This window comes from Lepidochelys olivacea (assembly GCF_965140295.1).
Source record: "Lepidochelys olivacea isolate rLepOli2 genome assembly, chromosome: 10".
In the NCBI taxonomy this organism is placed as follows: Eukaryota; Metazoa; Chordata; order Testudines; family Cheloniidae; genus Lepidochelys; species Lepidochelys olivacea.
In genome coordinates this window covers 83,388,793-83,408,972 of record NC_140420.1, presented here as the reverse complement: position 1 = coordinate 83,408,972, position 20,180 = coordinate 83,388,793, and the positions used below count along the sequence as shown (strand labels likewise).

The window sequence follows — 20,180 nt, the reverse complement described above, 5'->3', positions numbered from 1 at the left end:
CATCTTCATCATCTGGACCCATAGAAAAGAAGCCCTTGAGGAATTCCACCATGATTTCAACAATTTCCATCCCACCACCAACCTCAGCCTGGTCCAGTCCACACAAGAGATCCACTTCCTGGACACTACAGTGCTAATAAACAATGGTCACATAAACACCACCCTATACCGGAAACCTACTGACCGCTATTCCTACCTGCATGCCTCCAGCTTTCACCCTGACCACACCACACGATCCATCGTCTACAGCCAAGCTCTGCGATACAACCGCATTTGCTCCAACCCCTCAGACAGAGACAAACACCTACAAGATCTCTGTCAAGCTTTCTTACAACTACAATACCCACCTGCAGAAGTAAAGAAACAGATTGATAGAGCCAGAAGAGTTCCCAGAAGTTACCTACTACAGGACAGGCCTAACAAAGAAAATAACAGAACGCCACTAGCCGTCACCTTCAGCCCCCATCTAAAACCCCTCCAACGCATTATTAAGGATCTACAACCTATCCTAAAGGATGACCCAACACTCTCACAAATCTTGGGAGACAGGCCAGTCCTTGCCTACAGACAGCCCCGCAACCTGAAGCAAATACTCACCAACAACCACATACCACACAACAGAACCACTAACCCAGGAACTTATCCTTGCAACAAAGCCCGTTGCCAATTGTGCCCACATATCTATTCAGGGGACACCATCACAGGGCCTAATAACATCAGCCACACTATCAGAAGCTCGTTCACCTGCACATCCACCAATGTGATATATGCCATCATGTGCCAGCAATGCCCCTCTGCCATGTACATTGGTCAAACTGGACAGTCTCTACGTAAAAGAATAAATGGACACAAATCAGATGTCAAGAATTATAACATTCATAAACCAGTCGGAGAACACTTCAATCTCTCTGGTCACGCAATCACAGACATGAAGGTCGCTATCTTAAAACAAAAAAACTTCAAATCCAGACTCCAGCGAGAAACTGCTGAATTGGAATTCATTTGCAAATTGGATACTATTAATTTAGGCTTAAATAGATACTGGGAGTGGCTAAGTCATTATGCAAGATAGCCTATTTCCTCTTGTTTTTTCCTACCCCCCCCCCCCCAGATGTTCTGGTTTAACTTGGATTTAAACTTGGAGAGTGGTCAGTTTGGATGAGCTATTACCAGCAGGAGAGTGAGTTTGTGTGTGTATGGGGGTGGGGAGGATGTGAGAAAACCTGGATTTGTGCTAGAAATGGGCCACCTTAATTATCATGCACATTGTAGGGAGAATGGTCACTTTGGATGAGCTATTGCCAACAGGATAGTGAGTTTATGTGTGTGGTTTTTGGGAAGGGGGTGAGAGAACCTGGATTTGTGCAGGAAATGGCCCAACTTGATTATCATGCACATTGTGTAAAGAGTTGTCACTTTGGATGGGCTATCACCAGCAGGAGAGTGAATTTGTGTGTGGAGGGGTGGAGGGTGAGAAAACCTGGATTTGTGCTGGAAATGGCCCAACCTGATGATCACTTTAGATAAGCTATTACCAGCAGGACAGTGGGGTGGGAGGAGGTATTGTTTCATATTCTCTGTGTATATATAAAGTCTGCTGCAGTTTCCACGGTATGCATCCGATGAAGTGAGCTGTAGCTCACGAAAGCTCATGCTCAAATAAATTGGTTAGTCTCTAAGGTGCCACAAGTACTCCTTTTCTTTTTGCGAATACAGACTAACACGGCTGTTACTCTGAAAAGTGTCAACAATGACCACCTTTTTACTGAGACATTTTCAGTGTATAATTATTTTCATGCATGCATTTTCAGACTCCCTTTAGCAGTTCTTATTCTAGTAATGCCCCTGCAGTGCCTGTATACTGATAAAAGAAGGTCAGAAAATAAGAGAAATTTAATACAGTTGTTTGGCTACAAGGGGCTAGTCAGAATGTTGCTATTTAACTGAGCAAAGCAAGTTAATACATTTATAAAGTTTGCTCCCAGTAAACACTTGGCTTCTCTTCAACAGGAAATGATGAACTTTGAACTCGTAATGCATGGAAATATTTACATTTCCATTTATTTTTTATTCTTGTTTAGATAGAAAAGCCCCCTTCCTTGCAACAGAAACTTAAGACCTGATTCAGCAAAACTCTTAACATTTACTGGAGAAAATCTCTTCCTTAAAATCTTCATTAGAATTAAATTACCAAAAAAAAAAAAAAAAAGAAGTCGTGCCCTCTGAGACTCTTCACAATTAGGAATTGTTACTGATTAATTTTCTGTGAAAGATGTCAGATTTATCTTTAGAAATGTAGAAGCTGGGACAAATCAAATTCTCTGCTGCTGTAAATAGATGAAACTCTATCAGTTTCGATGGCATTTAGCCTGTTTACACAAGCAAAGAATTTGGGCCACAATATTTAGCTGTTATGGGTCCACTCCAATAGGCTTCACTTACTCCTTACTATGGCAAAGGGGGCCATAGCAGGAGTCTTTCCGTGATGGTCCCTGCTGGCCTTGAAGTTTGCAAATTCTGGTAACTACGTACTAAGCCACGTACTACAGCTTTCCCACTTCTTATCACTGTGATGCTACAAAGCAAAGGAAGACGTCAATGACAAGAACTTTCATCCAAGCCTGGATACCTGGGGTCCTTCTTGGGTCTCTCACAGACTGTTCTCTCCATAAACACTGAAGGACTGTCATCCCCTAAACAGGAAATAATTGCTGATATTTGGGCAAAACACTGGTGCCTACTTTCTCTGTCTACCCCAGATTCACTGGGGATTACAGGATAAATGACCCGAGAGATCAGGACTGCTGTTGGCTATTGAGAGACTACACAGCCAATATGTCTGTCAGAGCCATATGTTAAACCATATGTTGTTAAACCAGGCATCAGGACTGCATCCACCTATAAAATAGAAGAGAATAATAGAGAGTTGCTCACCATTGAGCTCGACAAGATCTCCATAACGTCCATCTACAAGCCACCAGAGATCCTTCTCAATTTTGTCAACCTGCCCTTCAATGACAAAGTGTACCAGGCATCATAAATGGTGATTTCAACAGCCATAGCAATCTAGATCTTACGGCGCCCTTCTCCATGGAGGAACTGGACTCCAGAATCAGTGCCCTGAAAACAGGGAAAGCAGCAGGCCTAGATGACATCTGAACTGAGCAGATCAAACATTCTGGCCCACACACAGAAGTATTTTCAATACTTGTCTCATCCAGCTCAAGATACTGAAAATCTCGTGACAAGCCAATGTAGTGGCCCTTTTGAAGCCTAGTAAGGAACCATCTGATCCAAAAACTTTCAGCTTATTTCACTGTTGTGTGATATTTTCAAATGGCTTGAGAAACTACTGTTACCTCGCCTCAGACCAGTTATTGAACTACATCTTCTCAACGAACAGGCTGGCTTTCGCCTGGGTCACTCTGGACAGCTACTAAGTTTGACTCAACAGCTCCAAACTGGGTATGAAAGGGGATTGATTCAGGAGCAATGTTTGTTGATCTCTTAGCTGCCTATGACACAGTCAGGCATCAGGGGCTCTTTCCCAAGGCGCTTCTGGTAACGAAGAACCACCACTCCCCAAAGCTAATACGGACCGTATTGGAGAACAAAAAATTATTTATGAACTTTTGTGGCAAATGGAGCTGGACCAAAGAATGGCCTCCCACAAAGTAATGTTTTAGCACCTATGTTATTCAACATCTACGCAAACAACCAGCCAACCTGCCCAGGCACAAGGTGCTTTATCTACGCAGACTATCTCTGTGTCCACACAGCACAAGAAGTTTGGCGTATTACCCTGGTGCCTGCACTTAACACCCTAGACAAGTACTATGCAGCCAGCCAACTGCACGCAAACCCAACAAAGATGCAGGCAACCACATTCCATCTCAGACGCTGAGAGGCCAAACACAAAATCAACATCAGCTGGCTTGGGACGAAACAGCCTCATTCCATGAATCCCACATTCCGCGGTGTTACTCTCGACTGCACACTGAGAAGACTAAAGCCAAGTTGGCAGATTAAACAACATTCTCAGCAAGCTGGTGACATCGATGTCCACTCTGCGATCGACTGCATTGGCAGTGTGCTACTTCTCTGCTGAATACGCCCGCGCAGTGTGGGCACAAGCCCCTCACGCAAAGACGCTAGACCCTGGACTTCACACCGCCTGCCGCTATCTTACAGAGGCCTTAAGCCTACCCACGTCAGAGCCTCAGTTTTCACATGTATCGCTCCTCCTGATCTATGCTAGGAAGTTGCTAATAGAGTCCATTGCACCAGGCAATGCACCGATCCCATATATCCCCCATATAACACTGATGCTGAGTTGACTGAAGTCCCAACCAAGTTTTCTTTCCACCGTTAAACCCCTCACATTGTCACCAGATGGACAAGGGCTCAGTTATGGCAAATAAGGGTAGGGAATAACCCTATAGCCTGTGCGCTTCAGCTCCCACCAATCAAGTACCTTCCACCTGGTACAGATCAGCCCTGGAGTATGTGCTAGTCTCCGGTATATAACAGGGGTGGCTAAACTGTGGCTTGTGAGCTGCATGTGGCTCTTTAACTGGCGTGCCCCCCCATTCTCCACCTACCAGACTCGGGGGGGGGGAGCATGGGACCTCTCAATTGCAGTGGGATGGTGGGGTAGGGGCTTCTGCCCAACGGGGAGTGGGTCTTGGAGCTTCAGCCCCACGGGGCGCACCTGCCGGGCTTGGGGCTTCAGTAGGAGTGGTGTTGATGCCCCAAGTCCCAGTCGGCGCCTCCTGCGGGGCTGAAGCCCCAAAGCCAGCAGGTATGCCCCGGCTCTCGAACTTCTGAAGATTGTCATATGTGGCTGGGAGGGTCAGTAAGCTTGGCCACCACTGGTATATAACATCAACCCTGAAAATGGTTCTTACTCCAATGGCTGACTTGAGCTGTGAGGCATTTTAAGGGATCCCACCAGCCCAGGACTTCTTGAATATGTTGTGAAAAAAGCTTCCTTTCATTTTGACATCACTTAGGTGGCTGTCAAAGCTCACAGAGGGAAAGAGTCTATCCTGCAAGCTTCACAGAGCCACATACCAAGTGTCTGAATTTGTTTCAGTTTAATGACAAATTGAGGTGAGGCATGATCTGCTGGCTTTTTTAAAAATTAAAACAATGATTGCGTAATTGAGCGTCTACAGGAATCCTTGGGTGAATATATTGCAGCAAGGCTAGGATTTCACTGAACAAACTAATAATGATCAAAATTCCTGCTATTGATCCTCAATGTACAACATAAATATGTGCACTTGGAGGATTGGTTAACGTCCACTCCTGAAACAATTTCCTTATGCTAATTTTTTCCATGTGTTATTTATTAAATCATTACATAGGGTGCCAGTTGAGATTTTATTTGACAATTGTATTTAGTAAAAGACATTAATGCACAGGTCCGCTCTGGAAATTGACTCTGGAAGCAGCGTCATGGAGCTGCGTCAGTGACGCCTGTTCTGGTTTACAGTAAAGAAGATAGATAGAAAAGCCATCACCCCTGTGAACTCATCCTGATCTCTGAGCGTCGGCCTCGGTCTTCATCACCTGAAGAAAAAAAAAAGGGTTCTGGTGGCAAAAATGTACTTTTAGTCTCCCTGGTGCAGCCACATTGCCTCAATGACACCTGTGCACTGAAAAGATTTGCACAGATGTTATTGATTTGCCCTGCACTCTGTAACTCAGTAAACAATTCTGTTGCTGGTGCACAAAAGCAGCTTATTCTTTCAGCTGTGTTTGCTCTGCAGAGTTAATGTGGATAAAAAGTAACAGAAACTTATTTTTGTCACTAACATCAATTGATCTCACACTGCACACAGGGAACAGGTCTGTCAACTATGAAGGTGCCATTTTCCAGTCACTCTTCAGAGAAGGGATGAAAACTCTTGTCATGGTAGATTGGAGAAAAAGCTTTTCACGTTAGGCTCTGGAATATTATGCGGAATGGGGCTGCTGGTGATGGAAGACCCTAGACTTAAAATGGTAGAGCTGTTTCAGTAAATTACAGTCCCCTTATGTTATACAAAGACTGCAAACTATATATATTTCTTAAGGACTATCAGTCTCATACAGATTATTTCCATGTGAAGAATAAAATGAAATTTTGGCATGTGGAAATGTCTGCATCTATGGTGTATTGTAAGCCGATGACTTCTCATGATCATAATGGAGAGAATGTTACAAACCCCTCCCTTGTAATAGATTTTTATGAACGGCCATGCAGCTTTGATGATCATGTGGGGAAAGAAGGGTACAGTAGCAAAGATTTAGGACTGTAATGACTAGCAGTCTCTGCCAAAGACTTATGAATGGAAATGTGCTGGCGTTTGGAACTCAAAACCAAGTACTTATTTATAACCAATCTCTTGTAATTTTGCTATCACAAAGATCAAAAGGAATAATTAGGAAAGCAGATTCATTGATTGTTTTGTTACATTAAAAATAATGCTTGTTAATTAGGAGGCAAACAATTGATAAGCTGATTAGCTTTCAATGCAAAAATATGCCACCAAAGAGAGCTCAATTACACTTCTTTTGATCTTCTTGGACATTTGAATAACTTTTGCTGTTTTCCAGAGAGACTATAATATGCTCCCGAGAATGCATGAGTTAGGCTCCAATCCAGCTCTCACTGAAGAGAACTGAAAGCCTCCTGTCTACTTCAATGGGATGTGACTCAGACCTATATAGTAATTAGGGACTTGCTTCAGCAAAGCACTCAAGCATGTGGTTAACTTTATGCTCTGAGTAAGCAGGGAACCTCAGCAGTGCTGGAACAATTTGTACAGTGGAGGTGCTGAGAGCAATTGAACCAAACTGTAAACCCTGGGTATGATGGAAACCACTTCAAGCTGGCCCCTTTAGTTCTAGCACCTATGGGAAGGTATCATTCTTCAGTTTGTGAGGACAAGCGTTTAAGAGACAGGTTCTGAATAAATTACATATTGTGTTTTCCCTTCCTGAATTGCAGTTATCTCAGTTTACCAGATATTTCAGAGCATTACAAAATATCGTGTATTATTACTTGTGTTACCATACATTTTTATTTGAATCCTCCTGGGATGTCTACCTTGTCATGTATTTGGAAATCAAATGGAAAGTCTGTGTATATATATTATATATCCCCATAGAGTAGTTTAAAGCAGATTAAGTAACCACTCTCTTGCAAATCTCTTGCAGCATTTTAAGTAACCACTATGATGTCGACTGGGTTTCTGGCATGGAGTTGATCTGTGAAGCTAGATTTGTAGCTGTGCTTTTGGTTTAAATTAGTTCCAACTGCTCACAATTTGAGAGCTTGGAATTTGCCTTCACCAGTCCCCCCCAAAGCCTTGCAGTGGTCTCCAAGTTGAGTATTGTGACAGCTGGAACTAGTTGGATTTCTAAGGCACACAGCTCCGCTCCGGATATACTGATCTTCTAAGACCTTTTGTGGTTTACAGTTTCTTGAAATATTCGATTAAATTAACTTGGAACAGGTCTTTACAGGAGGGCACTGGCTGTACTGTTTTGAGCTAGGCAGGAGTAAGATTTGATTTACATGGTTGGTGCTTGTATGGAGCAGAGGCCAGAGGCTAACTGCCGTGTAGAGAGCAAAAAGGTGGGTGAGGTAATTTCTTTTATTGGACAGCTTCTTTTTACCCTCATCCCTCATTTCTCCTCTCATGCCTGTAGAATGTAGACATAGTACCTGTGGCGAGAAGGATTATCCCCTGTGATCCCAGCGTGGGGCCGATCCGCCCCCTCACAATACCCCTCGAAGGGGAGGCTGTTGCTGGTTGCTTTAGGCCTACCGCTTGGCTCTCTGCATCGTTAGCGAGGCCCAGCGTCACTGAGTATTGCCATAATGCCATGTCTGTAAGGCTGCAGGGCAGGGTCAGGTTTGTGAGCGGGAAGGCTCTAAGTGAGTGAGAAGTCGTAATTATTCAGTGGTGCTCTGATTCCAGTCTCTCCTCACTCCCACTGGCCGCTGGGAAGAAGTGGCACGTTTCTTCACCTGGCCCCTACTTCTGGCTGTTGGGAAGGGAGTGTTTCTCCTCCTGCTCTCCTCCTCCGCTTCCTGGATGTTTGGAATCACCATGATCCTTCCCCCTCCTTCCAGTCTGTTTTCCCACCCTCTTTTCTTGTGCAGTTTGGCTGTCTGAGTCCCGAGTGTCTGCACTGGGTCGCTGCATGTCTGAGTGAGGCAGGGCTGCGGACCTGCCCCTCCTTAACTCCTGATGGCACCTGAAGAGCTGTGCTAGGGCCTTTGCCGGATTTCCCGTGAGGCACGTGCCTCAGGGCTGCTGGCGTTCTAATGGCGTCTAAAAGTGAAAACTGGGTTAAAAGTTTCATTTTTTAGGGAAAACGCGAAGGTCAGCTGTGGGGAGGGGGAGGTGCAGTGCCTAGGGGCGAGTAAGGTGTAAATCTGGCCTTGATTAGGGTGGGGTGCATGGTGCATCTTCTCCACCTTGCCTGGTGGCATCTTACCAGCCCGTTGGTCTCACAGGCATGGTGCCTCCTGCCACCATCACATGGGCAGTGCCGCAGGATTGCTCCTGCCCACCTCAACTCTCCAACCCGAAGAGGTGTAATTTGGACCATAGTATGCACCTGGAAATCTAAAACAATATTGCTTCCAGGTGCACATTCATTCCTCCTCCCTCGTGTCCCCAGGCAGCTGTAGCTCCCTTATAGCTAGTAAGCAGCACCCCAGAGGCAGTGCTAGCCCATTAGGGACCCGAAGCAGGACTATTGTGGGGCCCTTCCCCCACCATATATTATAAAAAGTGAATAGGGGGGCCCCCTGAAGCTGCTCAGAGCCCTAAGCAATTGCTTACTTTGCTTATGCCTAGCACCGGCTCTGCTGCACCCATGTGTTTTCTAACTGCCTTCACTGATGTAACACTAGTCTAATCGTTTAGCAGGCTCTCTCTGGAAAGGCAAACTGAGTCTTGTGTCAGATTACCAAGGGACACCTGATTTCCCCCTACATTGCTTCCATGTGTGACCTGGAGAGCAGGGCTAGTTAGTTTTGCTACATTAACAGCTTTGTGAAATTCTGCCAGGATGTTATCGCACTGGAATGCATGGTGCACAAAGCTCTCACGTGTAACCTGTGTCTTCTGCTGTTGGGGGTACGTTTCCTCACTGTAGCCCTCAAAGGCTTAAATTTCCCAAGAGCGAAGCATTTGTATAACTTTACATCAACACCTCGGGTGTTTCTGTAGTGCCTGCTAGCTATATCGCTCTCCAGTCAGTTCCCCAGGTCTGCCTGGTTTCCATGAATGAAAAATTCATCCATATCCGTATAGCAAACTTGACTGGCAATGCAGAGTGTTAATGACAGCAAAGTGTTTAGCGAGGCTTTTGAGTCTTTCCCATTGTTCTTTGCTTTTACAGGACCGGGTGAAAGAGGCATTAGTTTCACAAGATCTGGATCTGTGGTTGCCTTTGTGCACAGCACAAATGTTTCCAGTATAAAAGAACTATGATCTTTGTAATGCTTGAGCCATAGGATCATCCATTATTCTTTGTAGCCAGGACAACCAGCTAACACTCTCACTAAAGGGGTTCCCGATTGCTCTGTACTCAGGGAAGTAATGGACAATGTTTGGCACATGTAGTTTGTACACTAAGCATCGTTTTGTGGTGAAAAGGTTATTCTTGGCACAGGCTATTCTCAGGCATTAGAATCCTTCTGGATAGCTACAGGATAGTCCCTGAGTGCTTGGGCTAAGTTAAGCACACAGATACCGCTGTCTCTTTTGACAGAGGTGTTGAATGGCTGAGGCTATGTAAGGGAAGGCATATACAGCTGTGCATGCAACAGAGGCGTCACCTGTATGATACCAAGAGACACCAAATTGCTCTGGAATTCTGCTCTGCTTTGTCATGAATGTGAACTGACCTCCAAACGGCAACAAAGAAGGGCAAATAATTAAGGCATATATACACCATGCCAGTGAGTCTATGATTCAACAGAGAGCTTCAAACTGGCCTCACATAAACAGAATACCTACAGCAGAATACATCACCCAGAGCTGGAAACGTTCCTTATTCTGTTGGTTTCATGCTGAATTAGAGGATGTAGCAAAATCCAGTGGTGTTTCTCTACATTGATGTTGAATTGGAAAGTGCTGTAGGAATATTTTTGTAGCATGTATACAGTTGCTTCTGTTATAACTTGGTGTGCAGGTGTTGGTTGGTGTGATACTATGCTTGAATTAAATATACTTGAATGAATACTTCTGTTTAATTGTACAATGTCCATCCTTGTCAATTCAATAGCTCAGTTTTGAAGGCTGCCATGTCTTTTTGATGAAATGTGGCTAGTGCCGCTGGATCTGCTCACATATTAATTAAAATAAAATGATGGTCCAATGCTCATTTAACGGAGGGTCACATGTTGAAAGGCAAGTTTTATAACTCTCATGTTACGGAGAATCACTGCAGCTATGTGAGAATTCGCCATGATAAGTAAAAACAAAATGGCTGGGAAGAAGCCATTATGACTAGTTCCTTCTAGCGGCATGGAATGTGTGCACCATTGAAAGAATTGTCTTTTTTACTCTAGATTTCTCTTCCTCATCAGCAACTTCTATTTTTAAGTTTCACAGCATCTTGACTACCTGAACCAGTTGTATCAGGTATCAAACCTTCCATTCATCATAAAATATATGGAAATACATATATTTTAAAGGAGAATTTCAATAATTCTGTTGGAGTGTGACCATCTAGATTTCCAAGTAAGGTACTTATGTTCGTCGAAGTGTCAAAATTAGCAAATTTGCCAAACTTTAGTCATCTGTGTTTTGGATACCCTGGGCCACTTTGAAATTTGGACTATCATTGAAAATAACCTGTCTGGCACAGGGGTAAAATCTGCAAAAGCACCTGAGTGACTTTGAAGTCAAAAAGAGTCCTAAGCCACCTAGGTCCTTTCACATTTTTACCCCAAATCTGCATATATCTACATGCTTTATATTTGATATCACAACATTAATAATAATTTCCATCAGCAGCCTCCAGGTATTTTCTGAAGCATCCTGATTGTTGGTTTCTGCTACAGATATAAGAGGAAAGTTGTCAGGTATAACCAGCGCTTTCTCTGTGGGATTTTAATGAAAAATTATTTGAACAGAGAGAACAGAGAAATCTGCAAACATTAAATTTCCTTTTGTAACAGTTTAATTTAACACACTTGTGAGCTACAGCCATTTAAAAAAACAACAAACTTAGAAACTATTTCTCAGTAAAATCTTAGAGCCCTGATGAATACAACAAAATGTTGCACAGGACGGCACGATTGCTGGGAAATAAAACAAGACCGTACACAATCTCTTTAAATATAAAAAATTTACATCAGCTTGGAAAGAAACAAAATACAGGTGGTAAAGTGATGGGCTGCAGTTTACACACACATTATACACAGGAATTCCCCTTGTCATCTTGGCGATTGTACTGAAAATGACTTCACACAGTACAAATCAGGGTGGCACTAGAAAAGGTTCACTTATTCTGAACGGTACAATTGTATTGCACAAACGTCATTTAACTGACACTGGGCTCACTCCTACTTCAATTAAAATCAATGGCAAAATCCCATTTATTTTAGTGCAAGTAGGATTTTATTCACTGTCTACAATTATTTGGTCTTTTTTGAAGAGTAACATACAAATGAATGTTTTGGACCTTCTTCCAGGGACCAATATAATACGTCCTTCCTAATACACTGAGGGATTAACATACAGTCACTATTGGACCCCGGACAGATAAGAACAATGCCTGCCTTGATAATTATGTACCATTTCCTTGTACAATATTGGACAGTCTAGTTAAAAGAATCAACTAACTTTAACGAAAGTAAAGCTATATAAGCAGAAAGAAGATTTTTAAATTTGTAGAAACAAAGACAAAACCTTAATTAACCACCAAACTTATACAAAGTGTTGTAATCACATGCAGAAATCCAGTTATGCCATTAACAATCCAATTTGTCATTTGTGCCTTTCAGAGGAATAATGTGGAGAAGGTAAAATAGCAGTAGATGCAGTTCTAATACACTGTTCATGACTTAGACTAGGATAGTATTCTGGACTCTTTACAAATATATGCAGGGGACAATGTAATTTTTCCTCCAACATAAATTTGTCTCTTCATTCATGTGTTGATCTCCTCACCCCTTTACCCTCCATCAAAACACGCTCATATGTACCCTCACTTTTACACAGAAAACCAGCAGCAGCATTAAAAGGGCGAGGAATACTCAGACATACTGGAGGATCTGCAAGCCTAATACTCTTGGTGATAATGACTAGTGCAGGTATTTTGCTTCCTTGCTCACTTTGATCTGTCTCAGTTTCTTAAATTATGTAGAGCTAACTTCAATTTGTAAACATTCTTCAGTAAATTACAAAAGTAGGTTGCCAGCTTTGAGTCCCTCAAGAAAAAAAGGAAAAAGGCAAAAGCTACACTGTTTGGAATCATAGATGCTCACTTATACATAATAATAATAATAATAATAATTAATAATAATAAAAAGTCACTTGGTCAGAGTTTTGTGCTGGCCTGCCAACACCAACCAAATGCTGAAAATGTCAAATGACAGCACCATGCGTCTTTTAGAGAGATCTCCCAAAAATGTTTGCTATTCTGTTTTAAGTTTGTTTCCCAAAATGTTCTCTTGTATATTGTCTAACATTAGGCATGACACGAGATATGGAAAATTGTATCTGTTTTCAGCTACTTGCTAGGAAATAGTACATTTCTCCATGGTAACTAGCAGGACTTTGAGTGCTAGGCTCTGTTTCTCAGGCTGATCATTTGAGCACCATGTAGTGTAGTTTTTTCTAAAAAAAATCTTCCCTGTGTTTTTAAAGAGCACCATACAAAATCCCCAGTGGAGGAACTTGTAGCTACATTCTGCATTGCTATTTGAACAGACCACGTGGCAAAACCTAGTTTTAAGGAGTTCCTTTTGTTCACTGCATAATGTATGTTCTCTTGAAGCTTCTATAGCTCTGTTTTTCCCCTCCCCATAAAGGGTCCTTCTACCTAAATGGTTTCACCTCCTGGAGACACGTTCATTCCCACGATCCCGAGCACTGTGACCAGGCTGGCGGCAGGTTCGGCAGCACTGCACGTTGACAGTTGGAAGATGGCATCTTCCCAGAATCCTTAGGGTTTGACAAAAACTGAACGTGAGGCGGTCCCGCTCACAGATAAAGGCTGAAGGAGAAAAAATGAAGAGACAGAAATAATATTACCCTGAATACAAGGTTTGATGCAAAAGTCTGTATTTGGCTGACAGTAAAGTAAATATAGGAACAAAGACCAGCGCAGCCCTGGAAAGCGGAGTCCTCTTTCCCTTAGGGCTGAATGTTCAGATTTGTTCCCATCTAATCTAAGTGCCAATGGAAACTCACCCATCGCAGATAAGGCCTGTGACATCAACTTAGCAAAATCAAGCAATTAGAATAATCATATTTATTCATTATTTATCAGTTATGGGGCCACAAAGCTTGAGTAGCAAGATTTGCATAGATGGGGGCGGGGCTCTGTGCTGACATCAAAGAGACAGAATCCTCCCCCACAGCGACTTCATGGGATAACGCTGCCTGTCTTTGGGACACTAAAAGGCACTGGGGTGGCTAAGTTCTGTCATATGTCAATTTCACAGCAGGCTCTTTAATCAGACATGTACTGCTGCAATTCCCACTGAAGTCAGTTGGAGTGGATGTCATTCAGCTCCTTGCAGAGATTACTGGTAATCAGTTAATGTCTGGAAATGGCTTTGAAGTCTTAAGTGCTATATAAATGCAAATTATTATTATTAGTGGGACTCATGGCAGATCTGTACCAATGATTTTATCTGCCTGAGTCTGTCCCTTAACTGTTCTATCTTTATTTCCAAATCAGTGAATTATACGATAATGGTCAATTGGATCATAAGTATGTGGCACAGTGCAGCATTGTGGATGCCAGTCATTCACCTTACTATTGGAATTCAGAGGAATGCTTCCAGGTGACTTCTGGGTATGAATGCTCCATCCCCGGAGTCTGTATGGCACATAATTTTCATAGGAGTGTTGAGTTCTTTTACATTCTTACAAGAGCACCATGAACTAACTGGATGGCTTTTAATCAGAATAACATCAGCTTTTTGGCCTTGGTTTAAGATACTATCCATTATGGATTACCGCATCACAGTAGCATTCCTTGACAATATAGTCACAAAACCCTGCTGGTCTAACTATGATCTTCCTCTAATCCTCCCATCTTCAGACCCTAATTTAAAACCATCAGTGTGCCCCAAATCTTGTTTGAGTCACGGGTCAGCTGTTAATAAACGCAAACACTGTCCCCTCTTGAGTTTTTATGCTAACACTCTGCCTGTCTCAGTGGGAACATTAGATTTATGCTGCACAGGAATCAATCAACTCAGTGAGCAAGGTCACCTGTGAGTTTGTCATACTCACCAGATTAATGCTCCTCTCGTTCAGCTGAAATATTCCAAGCTGTCATGAAATTTTAACTAGCAATGGGCAAAGCTCAAATGGCTCAGTGCTCTGGTTTTCCACTCCTGCTCGTCCCTTTCCCTCATGGCCCTGCCCACGCTGCTGCTCTTCCCGCCTCCGCTCCACCTCTTCCCCCTGATGCCCCCCCTTGCTCTCTCCCACCTGCTGCTCACAGCTCTCTGCCCCCTCCCCTGAGGCTCCCCCCACCCGCTGAGGAGCGGCAGGAGGAGGGGGCCTCAAGGGAGGGGGCAGAGAAGTGCGAGCGGCAGGGGACTTGGGGGAGGGGGCCAAGAGGGTCTGGGGTGGAACGGGGGTAGAGTGTGGGCAGGGCCTCAAGGGAGGAGGCTGAGCATGGGGCAGTGTCACAGTTCAGGCACCAGTGGGCTGCCCCACTTCGAGGGAGCTTCCAGCGCTCGCACCCAGCCTCCCCAAATTCGGGAGTCACGTTCCGCCCATGCACATGGCTACTTTAAACACCATTAAATCACAGCACCTCTGCCCAGTTCGACTTCCCCCTGTAATCTATAGGAATTACTAAAGTAAATGGACTCCTTCTTAAAAGGACAATTTAGATCCTTCCCAAAGTATAGATCTGATGTGTGGTGGTGGAAATCTGCTAATTCTCTCTGTATTGTCCACTCTTGGGCAACACCCTCTTATAGATTCACGACTTTAAGGTCAGAAGGGACCATCATGATCATCTAGTCTGACCTCCTGCACATCACAGGCCACAGAACTTCACCCACCTACTCCAAGGGAGACCAGAATTGTAGACACCATTCCAGATGAGGTCTCACCAGTGCCTTGTAGACAGGTACTAATACTTCCCTGTCTCTACACCCAGGTCTTTCTCCTCTGTCGCTTCCAACTGATACATCCCCCAAAATAGCAAAATTCTTCTGGTTAGTCCCTAAATGCATAACTTTTCATTATTAAATATCATCCCATTTCTATTACTCCAGTTTACGAGGTCCTCCAGATCTTCTTGTATGATATTCCAGTCCTCCTCCGTATTGGCAAAACCTCCCAACTTTGTGTCATCTGCAAATTTTATTAGCACACGCCCATTTTTTGTGCCAAAGTCAGTAATTAATAAAAATGTTAAATGAGATTGGTCCCAAGACTGATCCCTGAGGCACTCCACTAGTAACTGCCCTCCATTGTGCAGAATTAAACACTTGGACAAGTCTCATAGACTCAGAAGAGGTCTGATTACTAAGCACAAATCTCCTGTTATTTACACTGTTATCCTAAATTTACTATCACGATTTGGTACTGAGTTGGAGGGATACTGGTCATTGACCATCACTTCATGTTGCCTCAGTTCAAGGGACAAAAGGTTTTGTTTAGGGAAAGGCCAATGCCCTGCTTCCCAGGAGAGAGAATTTTATCCTCAGTTGTTAATGGAAAGAATGTTGTGCGATGTGGAAAACAGAGACTGTTGTGCCCATTTCAGATTCCACACTTGGCCTCCCAGCCTCTCACTAACAAAGCCAATCTGCTTTTTAAACGAATTTCCTATTTCAGTGGAGATCTTTCCTCTCTCTCGCGCTCTCCCTCAGCTATTCCTGCTTGGCAATAATTCTTTGGGGCTTGAAAAACCTGTTTACAATAGACTAAGCCCCTAAATGCCAGTCATTATCCATTAATTCATTTTGCTGGCTCACTGGTGAAAAGCTGTTTAAACACCCAACCTCTACTATCCTTCCCCTCAGGGCATCTACTTAAAGGGAGCCCCCATTAGCTAGAAGCTGGCTGCTTTGCATGGTTACAATGTCCAGCCCAGTCAGCAGAGTTGCGGAATCCATTCAAACTCCTTGAAAGCTGAGATGTACTAAAATCATTGGCTGCTGGGGGGAGGGGGGGGGGTGAGTTTGAAAGCCCAGGCTGCGGTTTTCAGGAACTCCACATCCGTGTGTGTGTGAACTGGCTCAAGATCTTAATGAGAAATCTGCTCCCTATCTGGTTTCTATAAGCAAAGGGCCAGGTTGTGAGTGGCTCTTGCCTAGGTTTACAGGATACCCAGAGCTGTCCACTTCCCCCATTCCAATTACCATGCAAAGGTAGCACTATAGTCCTGAGGGACCTGAGGGGCTGCTTTCAACCTGTCCCCTGAAGTGGCCTGCACCTCACTACAGGACCAGATGTCAGAGTGTGATGGCATTCGGCACCTGCCCAGAGATTCTGTATCCCATAGTCTGGCCCCTGAGCCATATAGTGCCTGAGCTGGCCTTTTTCTGCCTGAGTTTAATGGGTATAAAGCAGATCCTTAGCGTTGCTTTAATGGGTTTGTTCGGTAGGTGATTTAAAATCACGGCAGACACTGTACTGCAGAACTGGTACTATAGAAGCCATCACTGGACACTTTCATATGGCTCAGTAGTCAACATGGGTTGTTGGTTTTTTTAGTAGACATCAGGTATTTTCATAGAGAGCTACAGACATTTGAGAAAGTGGAGTAACTTCATTGTGTTTATAGCGTCCCAGACTTTACGGCCAGATAGGACCATTCTGACCATCTAGTCTGACCCCCAGCCCAGCACAGGCCGGAGAATTCCATCCTGTAAATTATGCATCAAGGCCTAACCTCCACTTCAGCTACAGCAAATCCTTGAGTAAGATAACCAGTTTGGAGTTAAAGGCTTCAAGTCACGGAGTCTTCACCATGTCCCTCAGTAAGTTGGTCCAATGGCTAATTACCCTCACTGTTTAAAAAAAAAATCCCACCTTATTTCCCTTCTGAACTTGTCTAGCTTCAAATCCTAGCCAATAGAGCTTGGCTTCCCGTTCCTAAACATGTCCATGGCACTAGGCATTGAATTCTGAAAGCACTGTTTGCAAAATGGGAACAGGGCCGTCCCCAGCTATTCTGGGGCCCTATGCAGCCCCCCCATGGGGTGTGTGTGTGTGTGGGGGGGGAGCCAGGACTCTGTGGGGGGGGCAGGGCTGGCTTGGGGGGTAGGGCGGAAACCACCCCCCAGCTCTCACTGGTGGTGCGGCTGGAGCTGGGTTGCTGCACTTCCCACCGCCGGTGAGTGCAGGCCCAGCCCTGCTGCAGAGCTCAGGGCAGTAGGGGCGGGGCTGGGGCGGAGCAGGGGCGGGGGCTTTGGGGCAGGGGTGGCGTGGGGGCAGGGCTGAGGCGGAGCAGGGGCGGGGGCTTTGGGGCAGGGGTGGCGTGGGGGCAGAGCTGAGGCGGAGCAGGGGCGGGGGCTTTGGGGAAGGGGTGGCGTGGGGGCAGGGCTGAGGCGGAGCAGGGGTGGGGCTTTGGGGAAGGGGTGGAGTGGGGGCGGGAAGAGGCGGGGCTGGGGCGGAGGCTTTGGGGAAGGGGTGGACTAGGGGTGGGGTGGGGCGGAGCAGGGGCGGGGGTTTGGGGAAGGGGTGGCGTGGGGGCAGGGCTGCGGCGGAGCAGGGGCGGGGGCTTTGGGGAAGGGGTGGCGTGGGGGCAGGGCTGGGGCGGAGCAGGGGCGGGGCTTTGGGGAAGGGGTGGAGTGGGGGCGGGAAGAGGCGGGGCTGGGGCGGGGGCTGTGGGGAAGGGGTGGACTAGGGGCGGGGTGGGGCGGGGCTGGGGCGGAGGCTTTGGGGAAGGGGTGGAGTGGGGGCGGGAAGAGGCGGGGCTGGGGCGGGGGCTGTGGGGAAGGGGTGGACTAGGGGCGGGGTGGGGCGGAGCAGGGGCCGGAGCAGCATGCAGCTGCGCAGGGCACCAGGAAATTTGGGGCAATTTCCTGGTGCCCTATGCAGCTGTGTACTTTGCGTATGGGTAAGGATGGCCCTGCCTCGGAATTAGGGTCTCGTTCTGTCTCCCCTCCTCACAGCACTTATCCCTGTGCGTCAGCAGGCAAGCTTCGGTGTACAGGCCCCATGGGGAGGTGGTTCCCCCAGCATGTTTGCTGCTCTCTGCCAATGTCAGGCCATAAGACATACTTGTGTCTGGAGTGGTTTGCGTCCCACTCCCAGACGCTGCAGGGCATGGGTCTATTGAGAAGTAAGCCGAATATCTCCAAAGCCTCTGAGGAAAAACAAAGACTTTGCAAAAACACTAAAAATTATGGACTGAAGAGAGACACTGGATTGATGGCTAATTACAACAATCTGTGACCCAAATCTGCCCCGCAAAGCTGCTTCGCCCCTCCCTTTTCCTCCCTATGACTGGACAGGGGTTAACAGGGCACTTCCCCTTGAATGACAGGATTCAGAGTAGCAGCTGTGTTAGTCTGTATCCGCAAAAAGAAAAGGAGGACTTGTGGCACCTTAGAGACTAACCAATTTATTTGAGCATGAGCTTTCGTGAGCTACACCTCATTTCATCGGATGCACCTTGAATGGTCTCTTGAAATAGGTGTTAACTACTTGTGCTAAACTATCTGTTCCACCTTGTATTTAGCAGTGGCCTGAGTCAGGGCTTGTCTTCACGTACCATGCTGCAGCTGCCCCGGCCTGGCTGCTCCGCTGTAGTGCTTTCATGAAGATGCTACTAAACTGACAGGAGACTCTCTCCTGTCTGGTTTCAGAGTAACAGCCGTGTTAGTCTGTATTCGCAGAAAGAAAAGGAGTACTTGTGGCACCTTAGAGACTAACCAATTTATTTGAGCATGAGCTTTCGTGAGCTACAGCTCACTTCATCAGATGCATGCCGTGGAAACTGCAGCAGACTTTATATATACACAGAGAATATGAAAAAATACCTCCTCCCACCCCATTGTCCAGCTGGTAATAGCTTATCTAAAGTGATCATCAGGTGGGCCATTTCCAGCACAAATCCAGGTTTTCTCACCCTCCACCCCCCCACACAAATTCACTCTCCTGCTGGTGATAGCCCATCCAAAGTGACCACTCTTTACACAATGTGCATGATAATAAAGTTGGGCCATTTCCTGCACAAATCCAGGTTCTCTCACCCCCTCACCCCCCTCCCAAAAACCACACACACAAACTCACTATCCTGCTGGTAATAGCTCATCCAAAGTGACCATTCTCCCTACAATGTGCATAATTAAGGTGGGCCATTTCCAGCACAAATCCAGGTTTTCTCACATCCCCCCCACCCCCATACACACACAAACTCACTCTCCTGCTGGTAATAGCTCATCCAAACTGACCACTCTCCAAGTTTAAATCCAAGTTAAACCAGAACATCTGGGGGGGGGGTAGGAAAAAACAAGAGGAAATAGGCTACCTTGCATAATGACTTAGCCACTCCCAGTCTCTATTTAAGCCTAAATTAATAGTATCCAATTTGCAAATGAATTCCAATTCAGCAGTTTCTCGCTGGAGTCTGGATTTGAAGTTTTTTTGTTTTAAGATAGCGACCTTCATGTCTGTGATTGCGTGACCAGAGAGATTGAAGTGTTCTCCGACTGGTTTATGAATGTTATAATTCTTGACATCTGATTTGTGTCCATTTATTCTTTTACGTAGAGACTGTCCAGTTTGACCAATGTACATGGCAGAGGGGCATTGCTGGCACATGATGGCATATATCACATTGGTGGATGTGCAGGTATACGAGCCTCTGATAGTGTGGCTGACGTTATTAGGCCCTCTCCTGTCTGCGTATTTAATCCACCTGCCCGAGAGGTGGTAGCTAAGGCAAGAAGTGATTTTCACACCCCTGTGTAACGCAATGATACCAATATGTTTGTAGTGTAGACCTGGTCT

The 20,180-nt window shown here is 45.3% G+C and overlaps 1 protein-coding gene across 1 annotated transcript in view; it reads right to left on the bottom strand.

Moving 5' to 3' along the window:
* Nucleotides 1-11,178: 11,178 nt before the first annotated feature.
* ADAMTS7 (ADAM metallopeptidase with thrombospondin type 1 motif 7) overlaps nucleotides 11,179-20,180 on the bottom strand; it is a 143,178-nt gene continuing 134,176 nt past the window's right edge. Inside the window, exon 24 of the mRNA XM_084642522.1 lies at nucleotides 11,179-13,236. Within this exon, the coding sequence (XP_084498648.1) occupies nucleotides 13,073-13,236 (164 nt within the window). The 3' untranslated portion in view covers nucleotides 11,179-13,072. The remainder of the gene's footprint in view (nucleotides 13,237-20,180) is intronic.